Below are 22541 nucleotides of genomic sequence, written 5' to 3' on the forward strand. Positions count from 1 at the left end.
ATCTCTGCTTAGGCTACCACTGTGGTGTCACTCACTGTGAAAATTCGGAAATTCAAAAAGCTGCGTTTTCAAAATGAAAGACGCTACCGGGCTTGAAGCTTCTACAAATATTTATTCTTCGGTCAACTTCAACCTGGTGTACATAAGAATTCAGAGGACCCCGCTATTTTGATTTCAGAATTGGATGACGTCATGGTGAAAACACACATGGCTAGGTATACCCTCATAAACTAAATATGCTGTGACCCTACAATTGTAATTTACAACGGCAGCCAATGTTGAAAGGTTAAAACTAATGGCTGCAACTACACTTATGTAATTCCACGCACGTTGAAAAGTTTCTTCTAAACGAGACTCCTCCGGATTTTATTGACCTTACACTAATGCTATTCGATCATAGAAAAAAAGGCCTAAACTGCTATGATATCATCATGACGGAGCTAAAGAAAGATGTGCGTACCGTGAATAAGTGCGTAAAAATTACGCGACAGTGGAAATCTACCCTAAAGCACTGCAGCCATCGACGCAGCCAATTAAACCTCTATTCCCATCAATCATGATCAAGACACTGGCTGAAGATCCCACCGAGATCTGCGACCCTTCGATTTGACTACGAGCACGAAATCGATTGCGAGTTTGACTTTGGAATTAATTTTGTAACTCGAACTACACTCGTCCAATCTAAAGGTCACTAAAATCACATCATCTTCTTCCACCTCGGTTAGCAAACAGGGATACAATCAACAATATTCATTTGAACATAACTTCTTTTTTATTACTACTATTGTGAGATGGGTTTCACAGATCAAAGTGCAGGGTATATATCGTTAAATAGGCCTGATATTTTCTGTACAATTTAACTTGTGATTATTTTACAGGGATTTAATCTCTAAAAATAAATAATATATCTCTTCTTACATCTTCAATTAACGTCAACGCTTTACGAATTACACATTCTTCAATTCCTGAACCCAAACATCTTTTATTACTTGCGATCACTCTGTAGGATATGGATTTATATCTCACTATGTAAGGTGACTTTTCCACTCTCCCTTTTTTAACTTTTGATAGGTTATGATTAAATCAACTCAATTTTTATGTGAATTTAAAACTAAACTAAACCATCTTAAGTCAGGTTTAACAAACGTTGAAATTAAAAAGAAACGTGTTTACCTCTACATTATTATAATTTTGCAACAAAGATACCCTGATACCCTTTTATTTCCAAGACTGCCTTGTGGTGAGGGTTTTTGCGCCTGAAGCTGACTGAATGAAATACTGATCATGGCTTTACAAGGTGGTGCTAACGGTTTTGCCAGTGTGGATCATTTTTTTCAATGAAAGGAACTGAACAATCCCTTTCTGTTGTAATAGTCATGTTACTGCGCAAGTGCCGGGTGCTAACGTTTTAGTCTGTGGATGGAATTTATTAGCATTCATTCATATGAAAGCTCTGTAGCAGTGCTTTCTGGTGGTTATGTTTAGTATGCTGCACAAGGTGAAGCTGATTTTTAGGGCCTAAGAAGAAGTCACCGATTAAATAAAAACCACAGAGAAGTAACGTCTTCTGTCACTGTTCATTATCCCGCAGAAGGTGGTGGTTATAACTTTAGTTTGTGGACAACTCTAAAAGACCTCCACAAAAGTAACAGCCATTGATCAGTATTCTAGAATAGTACTGTGCGCTTTTCTTTATTTTGAAAAGCTGGAAATGAAAGGGCCAACTATACTGTTGTCATTTGTTCAGAGTCTCTGATGAAGGAACTCAACTGACTTTATCTTACACGCTATACTCAGAGAAATAATAATCAGGTGAAAAAAGGACAAGTCTATATATTGTAAGTGTCACGAGGGATTAGGTCAACCGGTAACACTGTCGAATATCGAATACTTTTGTTTCTTGATTACAAGAGAAACTGCTATCATAGTTTCAGCTATAAGCTTGCTACAGCTGCCGTCCAAATGTTATGCTCATCTCCTATGTTACATCTGTACCTCCTGTATTAATGTTTTTCAAATTAAAACGCACGAAAAAGGCAGATGCCGACCAATACAAACCCTATTCCAGCATTGATTTACAATTCTTTGCTCGCCGATGTTTTAAACCAACTCAAGTTTTACACATTTTAGTCGAGTTGTCACTCTGTACGATGATTTAGTCAATGCTTTTACTTATGAATTGGAAGATAAAGTGTTGGTCCGAATGGCAATCTGAAATGTTGGGGATGTTACAAAGATGCCCGCCTTTTGAGTAAGCATCCAAAGTTCTTTCCATGCAATAATTAATGATCTCCGTTCATCCTTTTACATTGCAGAAAGAGCTCAACAAGTCGAAAGATAAAATAAGCTCCCACTCAATTCAGCAATCTATCTGCAGACTTGCGAGAAATTTAACGAGTCAAAAGGGATTCTTTAACCCTCGTCTGTTGAAAGACCAAGAACAGCTTGAAGCTAACATCTTGATCTTTGCTTATACGGCCTCCATTCGAGCCACTGTTTCGCTTATCTATCTCAAAGATATACAGGAATGAACCCAGCGTCACTCAATTATTACATGAAAAGGAAAATTTGTGACCAAGAGAAAGGTCGCGTATATTTGTTCACTGTCTAACCCATCATAGGATACTTTCTTTTTTAAAATCTCAAAGATAAATTCCAGAGGAGAGCGGAATTTTCTTAATAATAACTAATCTATCAATCTAAAGAATAAATTGAACTGGTTTTAAACCTAACTCCCGCAGAGTACACAAACCCACTTGTTTGCTAACCTAACATACCGTAAAATTCTGAAAATAGGCCCCTCCAAATATAAGCTCCCCAAACTGGTAACGCAAAAACCCTCCGTTAAATCGCCCCTCCAAATACAAGCCCCCGAGGGCTTGTACTTGGAAAATTGCGACTCAAATACAAAGTAAAACAAAGCAAAAACGGTAAATTCACCTTCAACTATAAGGCTAGCCCAATCGATTTTGAAACGCAAAAGTCCCTCCGTACATAAGCCCCTCCGAATATAGGCCCCTCAAAAAGGGCCTTTGAAAAATATAAGTCCTGGGGCTTATTTTCGGAATTTTACGGTAACAATATTATAACAGATACTATGGCCTCAATTTCAGTTTAAAGGCGCAACATGAAAGAAGCTGTCGGATTAAGTCCTACCCATGTATGTTCGTACATAACTTTTGACCATTTTTGTCGGTGTGGGGGTGAGGGGGGTGGAAGCTGTTGAGTTGGTAGTCATAAGATGCAAACAAATTTAAAAACATCTTGATTTTCCAGCGCAGCTTCCTCTGTTAACACACACATCTTTGACATGCAGAATAAATAAACAAGGTTCAAATGGGGCACTTGGTGCTTTTGACCCAGAGGACACATTAGCGCATCGCACACCGATTTTTCGAGGCACTTTTCTCGACACAAATAAACTTCTTTTTCCCAAAAATAAGGACAATTAAAACCTCTTATAATAAACATTTGACTAAAAGAGACATAAAAACAGGACATCTGTAGAAAGATTCACTTACTTTTTGTAATCGCAATCCAAGCGTCTCTTTAGAGACGTCTTTACATTACAAACTGGTGTTATCTAAAAATACCGGATTGCGATTGGTTGAATATTTCCCGCGGACATTTATTGGGATCTTGCGTAGAAAGTGCCTCAAAAAGAGAATGCGATATAGCTGACACCGCCGTGTTTTTGCTTCAAGGGGCTATGTCACGGCTGGGTTACATTGTTCAATTTGTTTATAATCAGCCAATTACGAGTCTTTACTCGCTTTGGAACGCGATCACAAACAAATATGTCTCCCAAGCATTATATCAAATGTTATGAACAACAAAAATGAGGACCGAAAAACAGGTTTTCAAAACCATAATTGCAATCTGTTTCAATCTTCTTCAAGTCTGTCTTCCCCTGCCAATATTCGTATTTTGGTGTTATTTATATATTAACGTTTTGAGCGGCGGTTATTTTTGTGGCAGTTCCCAGTTCTCGTGACACAGCTCCATTAAGCGTTTGTATTAAGAGCTCTTACCATAATTATACCTAATACTAACGAAATGTATTCTACAGTGAGTGTGATATGACTGACTAGTCTGAGACTCCAAACAAAGAAGGTAGTAACAGGACTACAGCGATTGCCAACAGAGAGAAACCACTAAAGAAGATTACTGCCCACTGTTTGTCTGTTAAGGATATTCTGATGGTCTCCTTTACTTCCGGTTCTTGGTCACTGTCGGCTGCGCTGCTCTCCGAAATTTTCTTTTTTCGGACAGTAAAGCTCCTTGCTGACGTCACAGATGAGAAGACACCCTTGACGGGGATAGGGGATTGGTCTCCACCATTCATCATTCGTACTGCGCAAACTCGGAAGCGAACTTCAGAGGAGGCTGGGATCGAGTTGTACTCGAATTTTGTGTTCGGTCCTTGATAAATCTAAAAAAGAAGAGAAAACGGTTAACATCACTGCTACAGGAATACGGTGATCTTTACCAAATGGTGGACTATATTTGGATAAATCAACAGCCATGAGACTTGGGACACTTTACGAATAGCCAACTACAAGAATATGTTCTTCACCTGATTGACAATGCGAATAAAAACGAGAGTTTTCCTAACCTGAACAAAATCTTGATCTTTTCCACCGCACTGACTTTGTAATAAATATTCAACGCTTTCTCCTCTTTTGACAACTTGTACAGGATCCCAGCGAAGCGAAATCGAGGAAGGTGTCGAAGCATCTGCCACAAGCGCTGTAAGATAACGTTTACAATTAAATTCCTTGCGTTTAATACAATATACACTAACAAACATTTATCAATAACTATGACTTTCTTCTATGAACACCAAAGCTAGATTTTTACTACAGTAATCTGAACACGCCGAACAGATCGGCCATAACAGATCCGCTTTCGGACGAGGTTCGGTTCATGAATCGAGACTCGCACTGGTAATGCGGCCTTCTGGGTCAATGACGCTTCACCCATAACATCAGCAAGGAGGCGTGGATAATCACGAGTAGAAATGCTGCATTAGCAGATCCCCAAAAGAAACAACTCCTACGTCTCACAACAACAGCGAGAATCAAAATCGACCAACCATTCAACGAAATCGCTAAAAAACAACCAGCAGCAGTCGAAACGAAGCGATCTACATTATGAGACACACAACAACATAGAAACGTCAAGAGATCAAACTACCAGCATTAACGTCATCATCAATAGCAATAAGGGCCACTTCTTCGCTCACTCAGAATGCTGTTTCAATATTCCTCTTTCATTACTCACTTTTCACAGTATTTGGAGGCTGCGCAGTAGTTACAAAGGACACGGTATCAGAAAAGGACCCAGGTCCCGCCTCGTTACTCGCTTGGATACGGAACTGGTACTCAGTCCTCTCCTGTAGTTTTCCAACTTTGTGTGACGTCGTTGCACCGTTAAACACAGTAGAGAAACTGTCAAAACATAACAGGAACTTGTTAGTTTGTTAAAGAGAGAATGAACACGCGATCTCAATTTGTGGAATGAACAAATTAAGGTGTCAATCAATTACTAAATTTAACAGGAGAGACACTGTTTTATCACAAGATCAAACACTGATCCGACCGCTGAGAAGAGAGTTGAAGGGATGACTTACAGCGGAGTATTTTTGACGTGCAACAAGGTGTTTGATCTTGTGATTAAACACTGTGTCGAGAGTTTGATATTACTTTTCCATCAAAATGAAAAAAACAACGAAAACACGCACTCAGTTGACGTTTATTTCCTTTGTATTTTATTTATAAATCATTAACGACTTTGAGAAGCAATCATCTCCAATTTCCACGGGAACTGATATTTCATTCCTTATCCCTGAACCGAACGGTAGCTAATCACAAAGTCAGCATTACCACACTTCATTTTGCAAGAATACCAAAAACCTTATTCACCACTTAATGTGGGCATTTTTCAAAACACAACCCCTGAAACAACAATACATCAAAGGTAAACCACACCAACCAGGCAACTGCATTCATTTTGAATCCAATCGATGTAAAATATATGACTAGGTTTCATCCCCAAAAAAGGAGCTAAAACTTTATTACAATTCTGACCTGCCATTTTTGTCCAACATCTGCAGAGTGTATGTCACGCCAGCTACACCCGTCTTGCTGCCCGTATTGCGTGACGTCCACCTCAATTTCAGACTCTGATAAGAAGCAGTGGCGAGTTCTAACAGCGGAGCTGGTGGAGGGAGGTCACCAGTTGAAGCAAACACGGTAGAGCTGAGAAAATAGAAGAGCAAACCTCAGAGGTTGCTTCAGTTAACCCAGTAATCACAAAAAATATACAAGTGAGTAGGCTTTCCCAGTTGTGCTTCGCGCTTCATTTGGAAACCACCGTGACGTTTGTTCTTGGCGCATACCACTATACCAAATGATCAATTGCTTAATCTGAGTAAATAAATAAATAAATGGATAAGGCAGGCGCATTCACGTTGTTCTTCAGCTACAAGCCATGGAAGAGGGGACTCACCTGAATGGACCACAGCCAATTTTGTTTACTGCTTGGACACGAATTCTGGAAAAAGAAACAGAAAACAATAAAGTTTATCAATAAAAAAAGGAGGCTCCTCAAAACCTCATTTGGACCAGTCTCAACAGATGGGACTTTCTATAGCTGAAGCGGCAATAATGTCCCTACATCCTCTCTGTCAATGACCTAGCGTTGCATGATTGATAAAGAGAACCAGAAAAATAATCTCCACACTATTGTGTGCACACCTTCTTACACAGCCGTATACTCATACCTGTACAAAGTGTTGGGCTGAAGATCAGTGATGTCATACTCCTGAACAGCAGGAGTCTCTTCTTCTGAACCTGCCACCACATCAAAGCTGATATTCTTACAACCTGCCACCTCTATATTGTATGACGTAATAACAGCACCATTGTTCCCAGGATGTCTCCAGCACAGGCGCACATGAGAGGAAGACTGTTGTACCTGCAATATGAAAATCTGATTTTAGCGACTTTATCAACATACAGAACTTCAAAGTCTATTTTATGGTGATTTGTTTATATACTACATTAACTACACCATGCTAAGCTATGCTTTGCAATGGCATAATATGACAAAGCAAAAATAATACCAAAGGTATGCTGCCATCATGCAGATACTTTGCTGTCGCTCTTATGAAAATAGATAAGTACTTACAATTTTGATAGATGTTACAACAGAAGGAGAGGCAGGTGGTGTTTGACAAGTACTGACTGCACTCCAGGGACTAGGGCCAGCTGCACTGAGGGCCTGGGAAGAATCACAAGCAAGACGCATTAAACACCTTACAGGAGAAACATTCATGTCACTGCAATTCTTGATACACATCTTTGCAGTTACTTAGTAATATCAATACAAACCTTAACTCTGAAGTAATAAAAGCTGGCTGGGCTAACTCCTTTACGAACTTCACAGCTTTTGTCTGGTCCGCTATAGAGCTACAAAAGAAATGCAGGACAGTAAACTCACTGTAAGCTGCTCTGTTCAACTGATCTCTGTAACGTACCACAACATCAGAGCCCAGAAAAAACACTAGTGAAGTATATAGTACCTCAACAAAGGTTTCATCCTCCATCCACTCTAAACTATAGCCTGTTACAGGCGTGCCATTTTCTGCTGGGGACTGTGAATAGCAAAGAGAAAGTTAATAAGAAAAATAATAATCAGATGTTCAGAAAGCTACAGATGGCTAAGGAAAGAAGCCCTTACTAAAGCTGATTTCAAGATGAATGGTTCCTATTTACAGTATTATTGGATAATTCCCTACACCTATTTAACCTATACCTACATTGTAAACATTAAGACAAAAACTGTCAAAAATACATGTAATTAAGTAAATAAGATGAAAAATACTTGCAGACTTAAGAAGAAAGGACAAAAAAGTCATTGCTGCAGATTGCAATGTCTGCGACAATTTCTTGACACAAAGAATCTGTCTCATTTTACATGACTGTAAGTTCAATAGTTGGAAACAAAGCACCTCACTCACCTCCCAAGAAACATTGATTGCAGCAGCTGAGCGGCAGACTGTATCAGGCTCTCTTGGTGAATCAGGGGGGCCTGGGGCAGTAGTGATGTGGGACACAACTGATACTTTGCCCACCTGATAACAAATCCACATAAGAATATCAGTACTAAGGTTTCTCTGCTGTAATGATACCTTAATAGTACAAATCACGTCAAATCACTACGATGTACTCCTTTACAGGGTTCGTACAGATTTTTGGATCCAAAATTCAAGACTTTTTCCAGACCTTTCCAAAACAATACTATATTTTTCCGGACTCAAGGTTAACAAATAGGTGATCAATAGAGACCTAGAAAAATGCAGGAACCAAGATTTTTTCATGGTGAACTGCAAGCATACCGTAACCACGGTGCAATGCAGATGTTGTGGTTCAATTTTATCCTTGGCTTAAATTTTATTTTCTTTTGTTTTTGGGTATGGTAATGTATGATAATGACTTTGAAACAAAAGAAAATAAAATTTAAACCAAGGATAAAGTTGAACCACAACACAGACATGAGAGAAACTTCTCATTCTGTGATTAAATGTCTTGGCTACCGGCGAGACTAAATGGGATTTGACCACGGGGAAAAACATATTTTTCACTCATTAATCACTTAACTTGTTGTAGCTTTGACAAAAAAAACTCCACACTTTATCTCTATTTTCAAGACTTTTTCCAGGTCTGCAAAATTGCTGGGTGAATTTCAAGACTTTTTCAAGAATCCAAGACTTTGAATGAACCCTGCTTCTGGACTCGACTTAGGTAAAACTACATTGCACTAGCCAGAAAATAGATAGCTGATAGGACTAAATGAGTACGTGACCTAAAGGTAAAACTACATCAGAATGATACAGAATGATTTACTAAGTCTTGTATTAACTCTTACCCCAGCGTCATTTAATGCTTTTACTCTAAATGAGTATGTTTTGCCAGGAAGAAGACCACGCACTGTACAAACATTGTCCATAAGATGGTGAATTTCTCTAAACTCTGTATATGCAAAAAAACAAACAAACAAACAATACATGTAGTTGTTTTAAGTCACTAAAATTTTAACAGAATAACCAGAGATCTTACACTGACACTGTACAAGTCTGGCTTCTAAAGTAAATGCATTGGATTAAATAAAAAAGTTGTTCACTTGGCAGTATAAAAAAGAAAAAGGAACCCTACATCCCTGTTATCCACAACTTTCCTTATCACTGAATGCGTTTTCTTACCTCCATAACAGCGAGAATAAAATTTATCATGATTGAAAATTGTTGGTTGCAGTTACATGTATCTTACAGATGAGTGTAAATGAAGACATCTGTAAGTTCTTTTACCTTTTGTTCCTGGATTCTCCATTTCAAGGACATAGCCAGATATTGCAGCACCTCCATCATAGTCAGGTGGATCTGCCACGAGAGATTTTAACACCGTGAATTATTCGGTGAAAAGAAAAAAAAGGCACTTCATTTAAGTTTCAATGTATTTAGCACGAATTTGCCAGTCGTAATGGTGTTCCAGGCAGACCACCTATTAAATTCAAGTGCTAGGGCGGCAGTCAAGTAATGCCTATCAGTTATATATAAGGAAGCTGGCTGGGGCCCTGGCATCCCTTTCTGAGAAACTGACTTAACTGGTACGTCGCCCTCTCAGCGTGGAAGAATTCAATGTTAGTGGATCATTGGTTACCTGCACAGCAGCAAAATTTCCTTCAGTGCTTAGCGGGCGTACTTGTGGCATGGCATAGGTAGGTGCTTGATCCTGTCTAACCTTTAAGGAACCACTTCCCAAGCTCATCTATTGGCGATGAGTTTAAATGTGGCTAAATGTAATTTCAGCAACTTTAAATTGCAAACTAATGTAGTCTGCATTCTCCCCCTCAAGTGTATGAGATCCATGGGGTGACCGCAGGGGCCTTTGCTTGCTTTGTGACTTGCAATGCATTTCATGCTAGCATTTTGAGCTGATCTTTGTGGATCTGGTGTTAAAGAGAATCTTTGCAGATTCTGGCTCCAAGCCCTTCCCTCCCTTTTTGGGGTTGTGCAATGAGTAAATATGGGGTCGGGTGAATTCCTTCAGTGTGACAATGCCAGTTGGTGGTTGCATGCACGGGTGGTTCCTGCTCGCAGGGTTGCCATGGATACCTCATTGCTATGCCTGAGGTGCTCAGGCTCCTGTCCAACCTTGAAGGCACCAGTTCCCAAGCTCATCTATTGGCGATGAGTTCAATGTCTCCTCATAACGATGGGACCGCCATTTTATTTGGTCATCCGAGCCACATGAAGGTCTAGTCGTTTGCAGGGCAAAGGCAGTACCTCCAGTTCTCAGTTATCTTAAGGCCCTTGGTATTGGTTCAACTCCTGGTATCAAAGCCGCCAACTCCTGCACTGCAGTAAAGTGCTCTACCTTTTGAGCTAACCTTGCCACATACAATGTAGCATTACCAGTAGCACATACAATGCGGTTCTTTTTCTACCATTATAGATTGAGTTGGAATAGCATAGAACCACAGCAACTATTTACTTTTATTAAGGTGCCTTATTCAGTAAACTTACCCCAGCGGAGATCCAGAGTGTTAGGTTGAGGCTTGTGAGCTTTGGAGAGCACTGGTGGGTTTGCTTGTCCAGGAATCACTGGTAATGTTCTCACTTTCATAACCTTACACCACTGAAATTGTATAGAAATGCAACTAATGATCTCCTAAATAATTATTGGGATAAAAGCTTTCTATTCTTATTTCCACTCCACTGCCAATAATATTTCAGCAAAAACAGATCAACTGATTACATGTATTTCAACTTTTCACACAGACTGTAGCTTTCAATTATGAATTGCTGTGTTTAAAAATATTTATATTTCTTGCATGCCCTAACCTCACTTGTGCCCCCATCACTAACTGCTGCAGCACGAATCCTATACAGGTGTCCAGGGGACAATCCACTAAAGGTATGTTCACATTCTAGCCCTCTGTACACCTCTTTAAACTCTCCTCCTGCAAGTAAAAACAAGACAATTACTCGAGTCCTAATTTTTGGACAAGACACTGTTCAAGATATTACTGGCACATAGTTCTGCTATAGCTTTTTTTCACATTAACAAAGTACATGTAAGAAAATCTAATTCCATTGGTGGGATCATTACCAACAACAGCTACTTTTGTTACTGCACACTTAAAAAGAACTAAGTGTATTACTACCTTTTCCAACATCTGCTTGTAACACATGAGTGGTGATATCAGAACCTCCTGTGTCTGATGGCGGGTCTAGGGATAAGTTAAATAATTTCAATTGTTGTCAGTAGTAATATTGCATGATTGTTTAGACAAAACATGGGCATAATATTAAATGTTGCATTATACATTGTACATTTAATAGTTATTATAACCATATGACACATGACTGCGCCACTTACCCCATGAGACAGTGAACCCTGACGTTCGGACTTTGCCTACAAGAACAAGATCAGATGGTGGACCTGAAGGGAAGAAGTGAAATTATAAGCATTAATAAATATATTCACTGAATGGATCTGTTTATTCTGCTTACATTTGTGTACACATGTAAATAGTCTAAAAATTACTTCCAATAAGGGACATGGTATCCACATTGCTTGGAATGATATTAACCATGGCTTTATTTTGTTCTTAATGTCAAACCACAAGGTACAAGGAAGTCAGAGTTCGCATTACCCAAGCAGTACCTGGCTTTTCAGGATGTGTACCAAATATAGCAGTATCACTCCACTTGCTTTTTCCTTGCGAGTTAGAAGCCAGAAGCTGTAGTACAACAAATCAAAAAAGGTTAAGTCTATTAAATTACATTAACACTATAAAGCTTAATTTACCTACAAGCCTTTAATACTTACAATATCCCTAGTGTTGAACTACATTATTACTTTACTGGTATTACAAATAAATCAGAGGAATGGGTTAGCAGTGTCCCAAAGTAACAACAAAGAACTGATGTGTTTTCTTTATTCCACTAGGAAAGGATGTTAATCATGCTACAGGGTTGGGTAACAGTAGTATCAATATGGCAGCCTGTCCTCCTCAGACAGATAACAAAACAACATAGCTTTTTATTGTGTTAAATACATTATTTAATCACAATTTAAAGCAGGTAATAAAACAGCTACATGTTAATGAGTCAGGCACATGTTAGGCAACAAAAAAGTTGCCAAATTTTAAAGCCTGCCAGATTTGACTGTTCATTAGCAGGCATAAGCCACTTTGGCTCTTTATATTGACAAGTACATGTAGTGGAACTTTTAACATCGACAGTGATTTATTATTATTTAACTGCACTTACCCTAAATTTGTAAAAAGTATTTCTCTGCAGCTTTTCTATGACACAGTAATTTTCTATTCCTCGATATACTACACGGAAACCATAACCCTGATATAAAAAAATTATATCAATATGTTATCAACATATACACCTAGCAAGTAATCAATATAATACAGTCACCATGGAACCTCTCCAAAACGGTCACCTTGGGGACAGAAGAAAGTGGCCATTATGGAGAGGTGGACGTTATGAGGAGGTAGGGGGCGTAATGCATGAGAAGTTTTTCCTAGGGAGTACAATATGTTTATTGGTGCTTATTTTGTGTTCACTGTATCTCATAATGGCAATCCAGTCATATGTAATAATTATTTGTGGAGAAAATAAACAAAAAACTTAGCAATGTTTTGAATCATACATACAAATTAAAGCAAGCAAGGTTCGCAGGATTCGTAATAAGTATTGTATACAATTATTTATGCTTAATGCAGCAGTATAAATGGAGTGATCAATAATGATTGCTGCAATTAATCATCAAAACGCCATACGGATCAAATTTCATTGACATTCTTGACTTTTTCATCAGTTGCTGATAAAACTGTCTGTTCTAGAGAGGTTATTTTGGCAGTTGGGGACACGCTTTAGTGGTCGCTGCCGTTGTAGAGAAGTGGCGGTTATAGAGATTGGTTTAAACAAGAAGCAATTTATGGACTGTCCACCGGGACAAAGATAAGTAACTGTTGTAGAGAGGTGGCCGTTATGGAGAGTGGGTGGCCGTTAGTGAAGGTTTGACTATAATTGCGATCTTACAGTAGTACATTTGTAGACTTCTAAAAAGTAAAGATTTTATTTCAGTTCAAATAAGGTTGCAGGTATCAGCATCGTGCACTTACCGTAGAGTCATCTTCCATTTCCACCAAATACTCAGTTATCTCAGCTACATTAAATAAAAATAATTAAAGTTATAAATATGCTTTGAAAATAATGAATTTTATTATAATATTTATTAATTTGAGAACTACAAAGACAATTAGGATAAAGAGGAAATTTTACACACTTGTCACAAATCATACAAAATTTGAATGACACAACTACAATGCATGTAGTTATACTGAATCAATTTCAACAGGATATTGTATAATTCTAACCTCCTTTTGATTCTGGCTTACTCCATGACAAGTTAATGGAGTTAACACCTGCTTTGTCCATCTTAGGAGGCTCAGGTGCCGATGGCACCCCTGCACTGGATACACACTTTAACTCCTTGCTGAACTTACTGAGAAACAAAAATACATCTAAGTTACATATAAAACATTTCACTCCCAAAACATCTAGCAAGGTAATAATCTTTGAAACAACAAGCAAAAGTTTCAAAATGTTTGGTCTACAGTCTCATCAACAGCCATGAAAACGTGCATAAAAAGAATGATTCGTTTTGAAATCAATATAACATTATTATTAGTCATCATGGTTTATTTGTGTATCACAGAATTTGTTAACTGCTTGCAATAATGTGTCATTGAATGCTATGTATGTTCTACAAGACAAGTCTCCACTAGCAAGCTTCCTCTCCTTAGAATAGTTTTATTTTTTTCCGTTGCTCAGCATTTTTGTAATTGGTTGTTTGAAAGGGTCTGAGAAGGAATAACGTTAACCTGACCTGATTGCTTTTTTTAAGGAAGTTATTGAAACGTACATCTTGAGTTGCTGCTGTGTTGTGAAGCATTGAAAGAAGCCACCATGATAGTTGTGACATCCTTGCCAGATCACTTACATTTTTACTGTATTTACTTGTTTAAGGCAGAAATTACAACAAAAGAGGAGTCAAAAAGCTGTAATAGCAAACACTGTTAAAAGTTATTGTTATAAGTACAAACCTTGCTCCAATGCCATTCACAGCTTGTAATCTGAATGAGCATGGTGTTGCCGGGGGAAGCTTGTGAGAAAGTTTAAACTGTCGCTGGGGTCCACAATACACTTCTGTGTAAGCACCTCCCTTTTCACCTTTGTTCCACTCCAGCCTGTAGAGTGTGATTGGTGATCCATTATCTGATGGGGTCTGATGAAGAACAATCAGCCACTGTTAGAGACCATTACAATTTTTGTAATAGAGTCCTTGTGGATTTTGAACAATCCATATATTGTAACCTTTTATGCTATAATATTAATAGTGGTAATTAAACTGAGAGGAGGAGTGCAATTTGGTCTGAAATCATACGTGTGATTTCAAAATCACAAGTATGATTTCAGACCAAAATTGCACTAGACGAAGTTCAATTACCACTTTATTACATCCATTTTGAAATCACTCATTTTTTTGAATCTGTATTGGTCCACAAGGCTGGTTTGTAAAAAGCTGAACCAGAAACACGTTTACATGTACATGTGAACAAAACAGAATGACAGATGTCACTTTACAAAAACTCATTGGAGTGCAAAGTAAACCAGAGTCAACTTCATTCATGCAAAACGTTCAAGCATGAGTTCTAAAATCTTGTTACTGTAAAAAATTAATAGCCTTCTTCAAAGTTTAATCCTCGTCGTCTGACTCAATAATATAAGCCCTTCGCTTCTTCAGTGGTTGTGGCAGAGGCATCGTGTTTTCTTGGGAGAAAAAATTAAAGGTACAGCAAGTGTAACTCTAACAGAAAAAATGATAACTTACTGTCCACTTAATAGTGAAACTGGTTTTTGTTTTATTCCCAAGGTAAGGCTGTGCAGGTGTTGATGGCACAGAGCAGGGCATATCACAAGTGACCTCCGGTGAAAACTCCCCTTTTTCATCATCTTTCTCAGCTTGGACTCTTTAAAAAATAATGTAAAATTACATAATGCTTGGAAATCACTCATAAAAGAGTCATCATTCAGATGTTGTCTTGTGGTCACAGGACTGGCAGTTTCCTGCTATCTCTGTTGCTGTACATGGTGAATGTTAATCACAGTGGCTCTGAAGTATGAGTCTGTAAATGAAGTCCAGAGGTGCGAACAACCAATGATTAAAAAGCTTTTCTGTGGAATCTTTGGTTTTCCTTCTTTTATACAGAACTGCTCAAAAGAAAGTTACATGTACCAGTTGCATCTCGTTTCCTGCGTGATGAGAATCTCATTATGTGCTACATGATTCTTGTCGCTTTTAACTGATCAGAACGTGCATTTTTTATACTACCTTAAAATTCTGAAAATAAGCCCCTGGGCTTATATTTATCAAAGGCCCTTTTTGAGGGGCTTATTTTTGGAGGGGCTTATCTACGGAGGGAAATTTGCGTTTCAAAATCGATTGGGCTGGCCTTACAGTTGGAAGAAAATTTACCATTTTTGCTTTGTTTTACTTTGTATTTGAGGGCAATTTCTAAGTACAAGCCCTCGGGAGGGGCCTTATATTTGGAGAGGGGACTTAAGGAAGGGTTTTTTGCGTTACAAGTTTGGGGGGACTTATAATATTATTTGGAGTGGCTTATACATGGAGGGGCTTATTTTCGGAATTTTAAGGTATATTAGTTATTTTATAAAACAGATATAGAACTACCTTACCTAAACTTATACTGTGTCCCTGGTTTGAGGTCTTTAATGGTAAACTCTTTATCTGTGCCACTAAAACAGACAAAACAAAATTAATGAAAATGTCATGGTTGTTGAAAATTGCAAAATAGCTGAGTGAGTGCTGTAACTTGATTGACACCTTCTGTAGAGAACATAATCACCAAATAGGTTATCAAGCCTCTGTTTCAAAGCGAGGCTAAGTGCAAAGCCATCGACATGAAAATGATTTTTTATTCTCATGCAAATAAAACTCATTTTCACCATTTGGTACTTAGCCTAATTTTGAAAGTGAGGGTTTTACGAACTTGACAATTGGCCTATTCAGTCCAATGAATCAATCATCACATTTCAAAAAGTTGATATGGAACACAGATGCAATGGATTGAGTATGAAACTGAATTGAAGGATTTAAAATCAAGCTCTTTCATTAGCAAGGGATTTTGACAGAATGCTTGAAGTTAGCAGCACAAGCATATGCACATAGATACATACATTAACTTTAAATAGTTAAACACGAATTTCAGAGGAGCCTGAAAGGCTAATATCTTTGAGAACATAAATGGCACAAAAAAGAAAAAAAAACTTAAATAATTGAAAAGGAAAATCTCATTACATTTGATTTGTTACATACATGAAAAATGTTAAAAATAACATAAAGAGATTAATTTTAGGAGTCTTCTAAAACGAGTTAAAGTAGGCTCAGATCTTACACTATCAGGTAGGGAGTTCCAGGACTTAGATCCAGGGTAAAGAAAAGAGTTGAGGCCATAAGTAGTAGTAACAGGTTTTACAAAGTGCTAAAGTATTAGTACTTCTAAAAGAGTATTCAGGCTGATGCAAAGTGAGCATGTCTTTAAGATATTTTGGAAAACTTTCATAGCTCAAACATTTGTAGATAGTGATTAATATATTTTGTATCCTTTGGTTGCATGGAGTAGTTCCTAATGATTTATGTAGTAGCATAAGTAATTCGTAGGGTGCGCTTAGTAAGAGATTCTAATTTATCACAGTTTCTAGTACTAAAAAAATGCCAGACCGTAGAGCAGTATTGAAATTGGGGCAAAATGAAAGCATTATACAACTTTACCTTGGTGGCAATACAAATTATTAAGGTTATGAAATCTTATCATGACATTACAGTGTAAGTTGATTGTTGACTTTTTTACATACTAAAGCTACATGTTCATTGAAGTTTATGTATGTTGAACTGCCAATGCATTGAGAAAAATTAAGTCTGTGCTTTTTATTGGATTAAACTTTTTCTTTTAAGGGTCATTAAGGGAAAAAGCCTTAAGAGATCTCTGATCAACGGCAGCCATAATTCTCCATAAAACATTACGGAACAAGAACAGAATTTGGCACGAGACCGAGAGTCACTTTGCCTTTGGGTAGGCTAGAGACAGAGACATAGAGAGAGAGGGAGAGTTAAGAAAACCCTCAGTCAACAAAGATACATACACCAACATACACCAACCTATAAATTGAATGATAAGGTGATGTTTTGGAGAACATTTGCAGATCAAAGTTGCATCCTGTGAGATGACTGTTGTTATTAACTTGTCCACTCCATGACACTTTCACTGTGGTACAGTTTAACACATCAATCTGTAAAAAATCCAAGAGGCCAATTGAATCTTGGTGCTTAGGTTGGCAATTAATCCTTCTTAATATGAATCTAGGCAAGAAGGGATTCTAGCTAGCTAGGGGTACTGTTCGGGATCGGGCAGAAATCACAGGTTATGTATCTATAGCTAAGAACACATAAGTCATAAGACTAAATACAGCCAATAGAATTGTATATACTCACATCTAACACTCTATTTTACTCAACACTCATTCTTTTACTCAACATCTAACCCTCCCCTACACCTTCCACTATTTTCCATTACCTTGGGTTTAAGTCTCTATCCTTCTAGTCTAGATGAAGTGATTGATATTGCTTGTATTGTTAGTATAAAGAATTGTAAGAAACTGCCTGACCCCAAATATTGTGACTTTGCGTGAATCTTGGTGCTCAGCTAGTTTAAAATTTTCAAATAAATATAATTTTGACATACATATAATTTCTGAACATACATCAGAGAAGCATAATGAACCAATTCACAGAGGTTTCACATCACTGGGTCTAATCAGTATTCTTAACTACAAGATACAGCTGTAACTGAGGAAATAAAAGGCCACTGATGTTCATATGTTACCTCGGGAGCCTTGTGTATTTTTAACTCTTCAGACATATCTTTACCTATAATAAAGCCAAGGAAACAAAAGTAATTATAATTACATGGGAATCAAGGAACCTTGCCTGATTTTACTGTTGTATGACTGTTAATACAAAACAAACATTTGCATAATTAAACAGTATGCAGAGCTGTCATTAAGGGCTGTAACCTGTAAAACCTGTTATGGCTGAGCATACTTGATGTCACAGGTGATCTGAGTGGAAAACTCTAAAGGTGGCACTATAAATGTTTGTGAGATGTTACGTGTGAATCTTCTTTTGCTACAGCTGCTTCAAGACTTAATTTTAGCCCGCTATGTATATCAGCCTCTGAAGATCCCAATATTATTATTATTATTAATACCCAGAGTGTTCAGGCTTGTAAGGCAGTTATACCAGTATCATTTTCAAAAACAACACCATTCTATACAAGTTATGATAAAATTACACACCAAGTTCAAAGTTTCTTTGGATGTTTGTTTTACTGACTGTAACTAGAATGAGAAATATTTCAATTGAAAATGCACAAAAATCCATCTATGCATGCAGATGAATGATGCTTGTATTTTGTCTGTGAAGTTTATAAGGTATAATAATTAGGCACAAGGTCAAAAGTCATCATCCTGTGGTTGTTGTTATTATTGTTCTAAATGATGTGAATTTTGAATATGGAGTATAACCCCTCAAATTTCCTTTCAACATTTTTTCTGTTTTCAATGCAAATAAAAGTTTCATTGTTAATGATATGATATCCCTATGCAAGCAATTGGTGCACCGTGGCCAAGGCCCAGTTGTTCGAAAGGAGGATAACGCTATCCATCAGATAAATCTCTATCCACGCATAATTCATCATAACCAGCTACTGTCGACCAAATTTGGAGGAATCCGTCATTTGAACAACCAGGACCTGGCCATTATTACATTCGCACATGATACAGGTTGTAATACGAGGGCTAAGATATGGTACGCAACATGACACATCACCGTGCAAGAGTTTCCGTTGCTTATGGGTCCACAAAAATGCACTGGTTAATAAGTGACTGCATGTGTTTTTGACCATCTTGTCTCTCATCAAGCATACAAAACAGGGATGCATAATTTCCATCTGTTTTCATCATGTTTGCAAAAAGTCATACCATGGCTAAAAAGCAGAGGTTGGGTAACCCCATATAGTAAAATCCAACTAGTGGTCTTCTATCAATGCTGCCTTTTGATTGGTTGAGCTACTACTAGGCTATATGTTTAAATATAGCCCGCTCGTAGTGAAAAGCTCCAGCTTTGAAAACCAAAACAATGACAGCTGAATCGTGCTTTGCTAGCTAAAGTTGTTCTGTCTCGACATTTTTAACCAACTAGTTGGATTTTACTAAAACAATTATTCCTCTTGTCCTCATGGCCTCTGAGTCAATAGCCCATAAGGCCGGGCTATTGACTCAGAGCTCATTCAGGCTCGAGAAATAATAATTTGTTGAATAACCTAGTTTGATTCAGAATTTCCTTTTTCAATAGCCCTAATATTATAGCCTGCCTTGCAGACATAATTCAACCTTGCTTGGTAAACGTCTGCCAAGCAGTGCTGATAACCTTGTTGTGGGCCCTCAACAGACTCAATAAATTATTGCCAGAAGAGCGTTTTGAATTTCCTTTCATCTGGATTGGCAAATCCACAATGGCTTTTTTAACAGGCCCATCATGGTGTGTACTCAAATCCTGGTACACACTTGAGGGACCAGAACAAGGATTTTGGCGCTGTCTGGCAAACGGACTTAACAAGAGTTTAGTTTCATCTATGGTGCAGGCAATATTACATGTATTATTGATATGAGACATGAGGGAAAATTCAGTTTTAACAGGAGGATGGTTTATACACCGATACTTCTCATGGTTTAAATTTATTTCCTTTTGTTCGATCTTTATTATCATACAAAAGCATCCCCAAAACTAAAGGAAAATAAAAATTTCACTGCAACAACAATATTTATAATGATACAATATCATGTCTGAGACTAATAAATTACATATTGCCACTGTATGTAAAAGTAATAAATTATGCACAATTTCTTGTTGCTCTAATAGCTGGAGTAGTTTTACTCAGAACACCTGTATAATGAAACAGTGTCACATTACCAAGTATACTTATTGCATTTTTGCTAGATGTAAAAACACAAAAACAGAAGGTCTGACATAGGGAGCAATGGAATTTTGTCTTATAAAATTTACTTTGATGTAGGAACAAATGTTAAGTAGTCTCAAATGTATGAGGAATTTAGGAAAATCTCCATAACAAATTCCCTTTCTTTAACCTGGTCTGGAACAAACTGACCTAGGTTGAAACAAACTGACCTAGGTTAAAAACAGATCGACCTAAGAAACAAATTTACCTACAACACATATACAAGCATAAAAGGCCCGTAGGATAACTTTAACCCCTTTCGAGAAGATAACACATCTTACGAGTTCCTTCCAGATGTTATTTAAATAAAGGAAACATCACTTAACATTTTTTAACATTTTTGTTTCCTGTGAGAAAAAAAAGAGTATTATAAAATATGAACAACATACTATTAATGAAATAATATACTATTTTAAAAAGGAATAATTTCCTTTTGAGAAAATATTAAAAATTATTCATTTACTAACTTAATTGTTTCGAAAGAATCTTTGTCTATTTTCTTTCACAGAAAGGACAGGTACTAATGTAGACTAGCTAGTACAAGTAAAACCATGTTCATCTATAACTTATGATCGTGTTTGTTTTTAACAAAAATTTAACAACAAAAACTGCTTGTTAAAACTTGAAACTAAAAACAGACTTTACTGGAGTAAATTATACGTACCATTTGTTGCAGGCTTCGTCTCCAACGTCGTGTCTGAGGAGGAATAAAGAATTTATTTTTGATTTATCAAGCATTTTTTATTTCTCCTAGTTTTGGGGGTTTCAATATTAATATTAAAGTGTGACCAAACTATAAAAAGGTGACGATCGGAAGCAGACAAAGCAAGGAATATAAAAAGAAGAGAAATTTCCCGTATTGAACAATGAATAATATTAAACTTGAAATGACAGGAATTTTTTTTTAGATTTTCACGACATCAAGTGAAGCTTACTTTTTTCCCGCAGTATCACTACACGACCAAAACAAAAATAAAGTAAAAAATGAAACTTGGTTTACTTCTTTCAATTAGCGGTTCCAAAAGAATGTTCCTGTACACTTAATCCAACAATTATTAAAGAAACAACATTCAAACGTCGTATTAAAATAAATTACCGCTTTTAGAAGAGTCAGTCTTGTTTTCTCCATTCATACTGGCTGAATTAACCCGCACATACTGTTTAAGCCCGTGAATTGGTAATTGGATGATCTGATGGCAATGGCCATTACAGTTTTCGTCGTCTTTACTACTTGCTTTTCTCTCCCTTAATTTCTTCTGAAGTTTTTCGCGCTGTTTTTCAAGTCGTTCATCTCCTTTGCGAACGTCGGAACCGTTGAGTTGAGGATGTTCATTCGCTGAATCACCACAGTTACAATGGTGGCAATGGTACCAATGTTGAAGTTCTTGTAAATTTGAAGCACAGTCTGAATCCAGCTCCTGGTAGACCCCGTCTTCCGAGCGAAAAACTACAGAGTGATCGGTATCTGGGTCGACAAGGCGAACAATTTTCGGTAAGACTTGGTCCTTCTCTGAAAAGTTTAGGCAAATGACCGTCCCAGAAGACGTTCTGAGTTCGATTTTGCTTCCCTCTGTTACTTCTTGCGAGGGCATTTTCTTCAGCTCTGCCGACATTACAACATAGAAAACACTGTTCTGTATACAGTCGATTCGAAGCCAATCGTCAAATCAATCTATTTTCTCTTCTTATAGTCGCCAAGATGACCCCGTAGACCTTGGTACAAGCGGCTTTCAAACGGATGACGTTTCGACGCGTCTGGGGCGATGAAAATGCCTCATAACAACAACACGCCAGTCCTGAATGATAACTTAGTTTTTTTTACAAGCTGTGGGACCCAAAGGTAAAGAAGAAGCGGTATTTTTGCGTAAATTTCTCTCTCAACAGCTGCTTACCACCGTCTTGTTCCACGTAATCTTTTTGTTTTTGCTTATGACAGCCGCTGACCGCAGGAACTGTCCAAGAACAAAAGATTTAGCGGGGGAGGCGGGGGAGACACCGGAAACCAGCAAGTTTAATCTCATATTTTATCACTTTCTTGAAAATCTCCGAAAATATTTTTTCATCCTGAAAACTGTAGAACATGCGTTTCGTTTTCGATACTTCTACAAGCTATGTTGTTAAAAATAAACTTTCAGTAAGCTTATAGCAGTTGAAAATTTGTATCAGTCTTCATGATTTCGGTATCAAACTGACTCATATAAATCAAAAGAGGATGTATGAATTACAAAAGGGTTTTGAGCTATTTTGAATGCAGTTATTATTAACAAGAGAAATGTCTGTCCTGTGTGGCAGAT

General features: G+C 37.5%; 1 protein-coding gene across 2 annotated transcripts; it reads right to left on the bottom strand.

Moving 5' to 3' along the window:
- Positions 1–3938: 3938 nt before the first annotated feature.
- Positions 3939–22168, bottom strand: LOC140949805 (fibronectin type-III domain-containing protein 3A-like). Of its 2 annotated transcripts, XM_073398935.1 has the most exons (27): positions 21344–22168; positions 20912–20944; positions 18055–18098; positions 17331–17461; positions 15848–15907; positions 14982–15120; positions 14194–14375; positions 13465–13592; positions 13210–13253; positions 12341–12427; positions 11733–11808; positions 11445–11507; positions 11230–11295; positions 10907–11025; positions 10589–10700; positions 9371–9442; positions 8932–9035; positions 8024–8137; positions 7586–7657; positions 7395–7472; positions 7192–7284; positions 6785–6978; positions 6511–6555; positions 6090–6260; positions 5284–5450; positions 4616–4749; positions 3939–4432 (listed from the first exon to the last, which is right to left on the bottom strand). In XM_073398935.1, exons 1-27 carry the CDS (start codon positions 21858–21860, stop codon positions 4088–4090), a joined length of 3390 nt encoding a protein of 1129 aa, XP_073255036.1. In that variant the 5' UTR covers positions 21861–22168; the 3' UTR covers positions 3939–4087. The 2 variants fall into 2 exon arrangements, with proteins under 2 accessions (XP_073255036.1, XP_073255037.1); XM_073398936.1 differs by lacking the exon at positions 6511–6555.
- Positions 22169–22541: the final 373 nt, after the last annotated feature.

Source organism: Porites lutea, chromosome 10, assembly GCF_958299795.1.
Source record: "Porites lutea chromosome 10, jaPorLute2.1, whole genome shotgun sequence".
NCBI lineage: Eukaryota > Metazoa > Cnidaria > Anthozoa > Scleractinia > Poritidae > Porites > Porites lutea.

Bases quoted from the DNA above. Each gene is read 5' to 3' on its own strand.
- LOC140949805 (XM_073398935.1), bottom strand. From the start codon at position 21,860: ATGTCGGCAGAGCTGAAGAAAATGCCCTCGCAAGAAGTAACAGAGGGA. The intron at 9,036-9,370 runs GTAAAAGAACTT...TTGCATATACAG, and splicing joins GGAGAATCCAGGAACAAAAG to AGTTTAGAGAAATTCACCAT. The intron at 7,473-7,585 runs GTACTATATACT...TTTCTTTTGTAG, and splicing joins AGGATGAAACCTTTGTTGAG to CTCTATAGCGGACCAGACAA.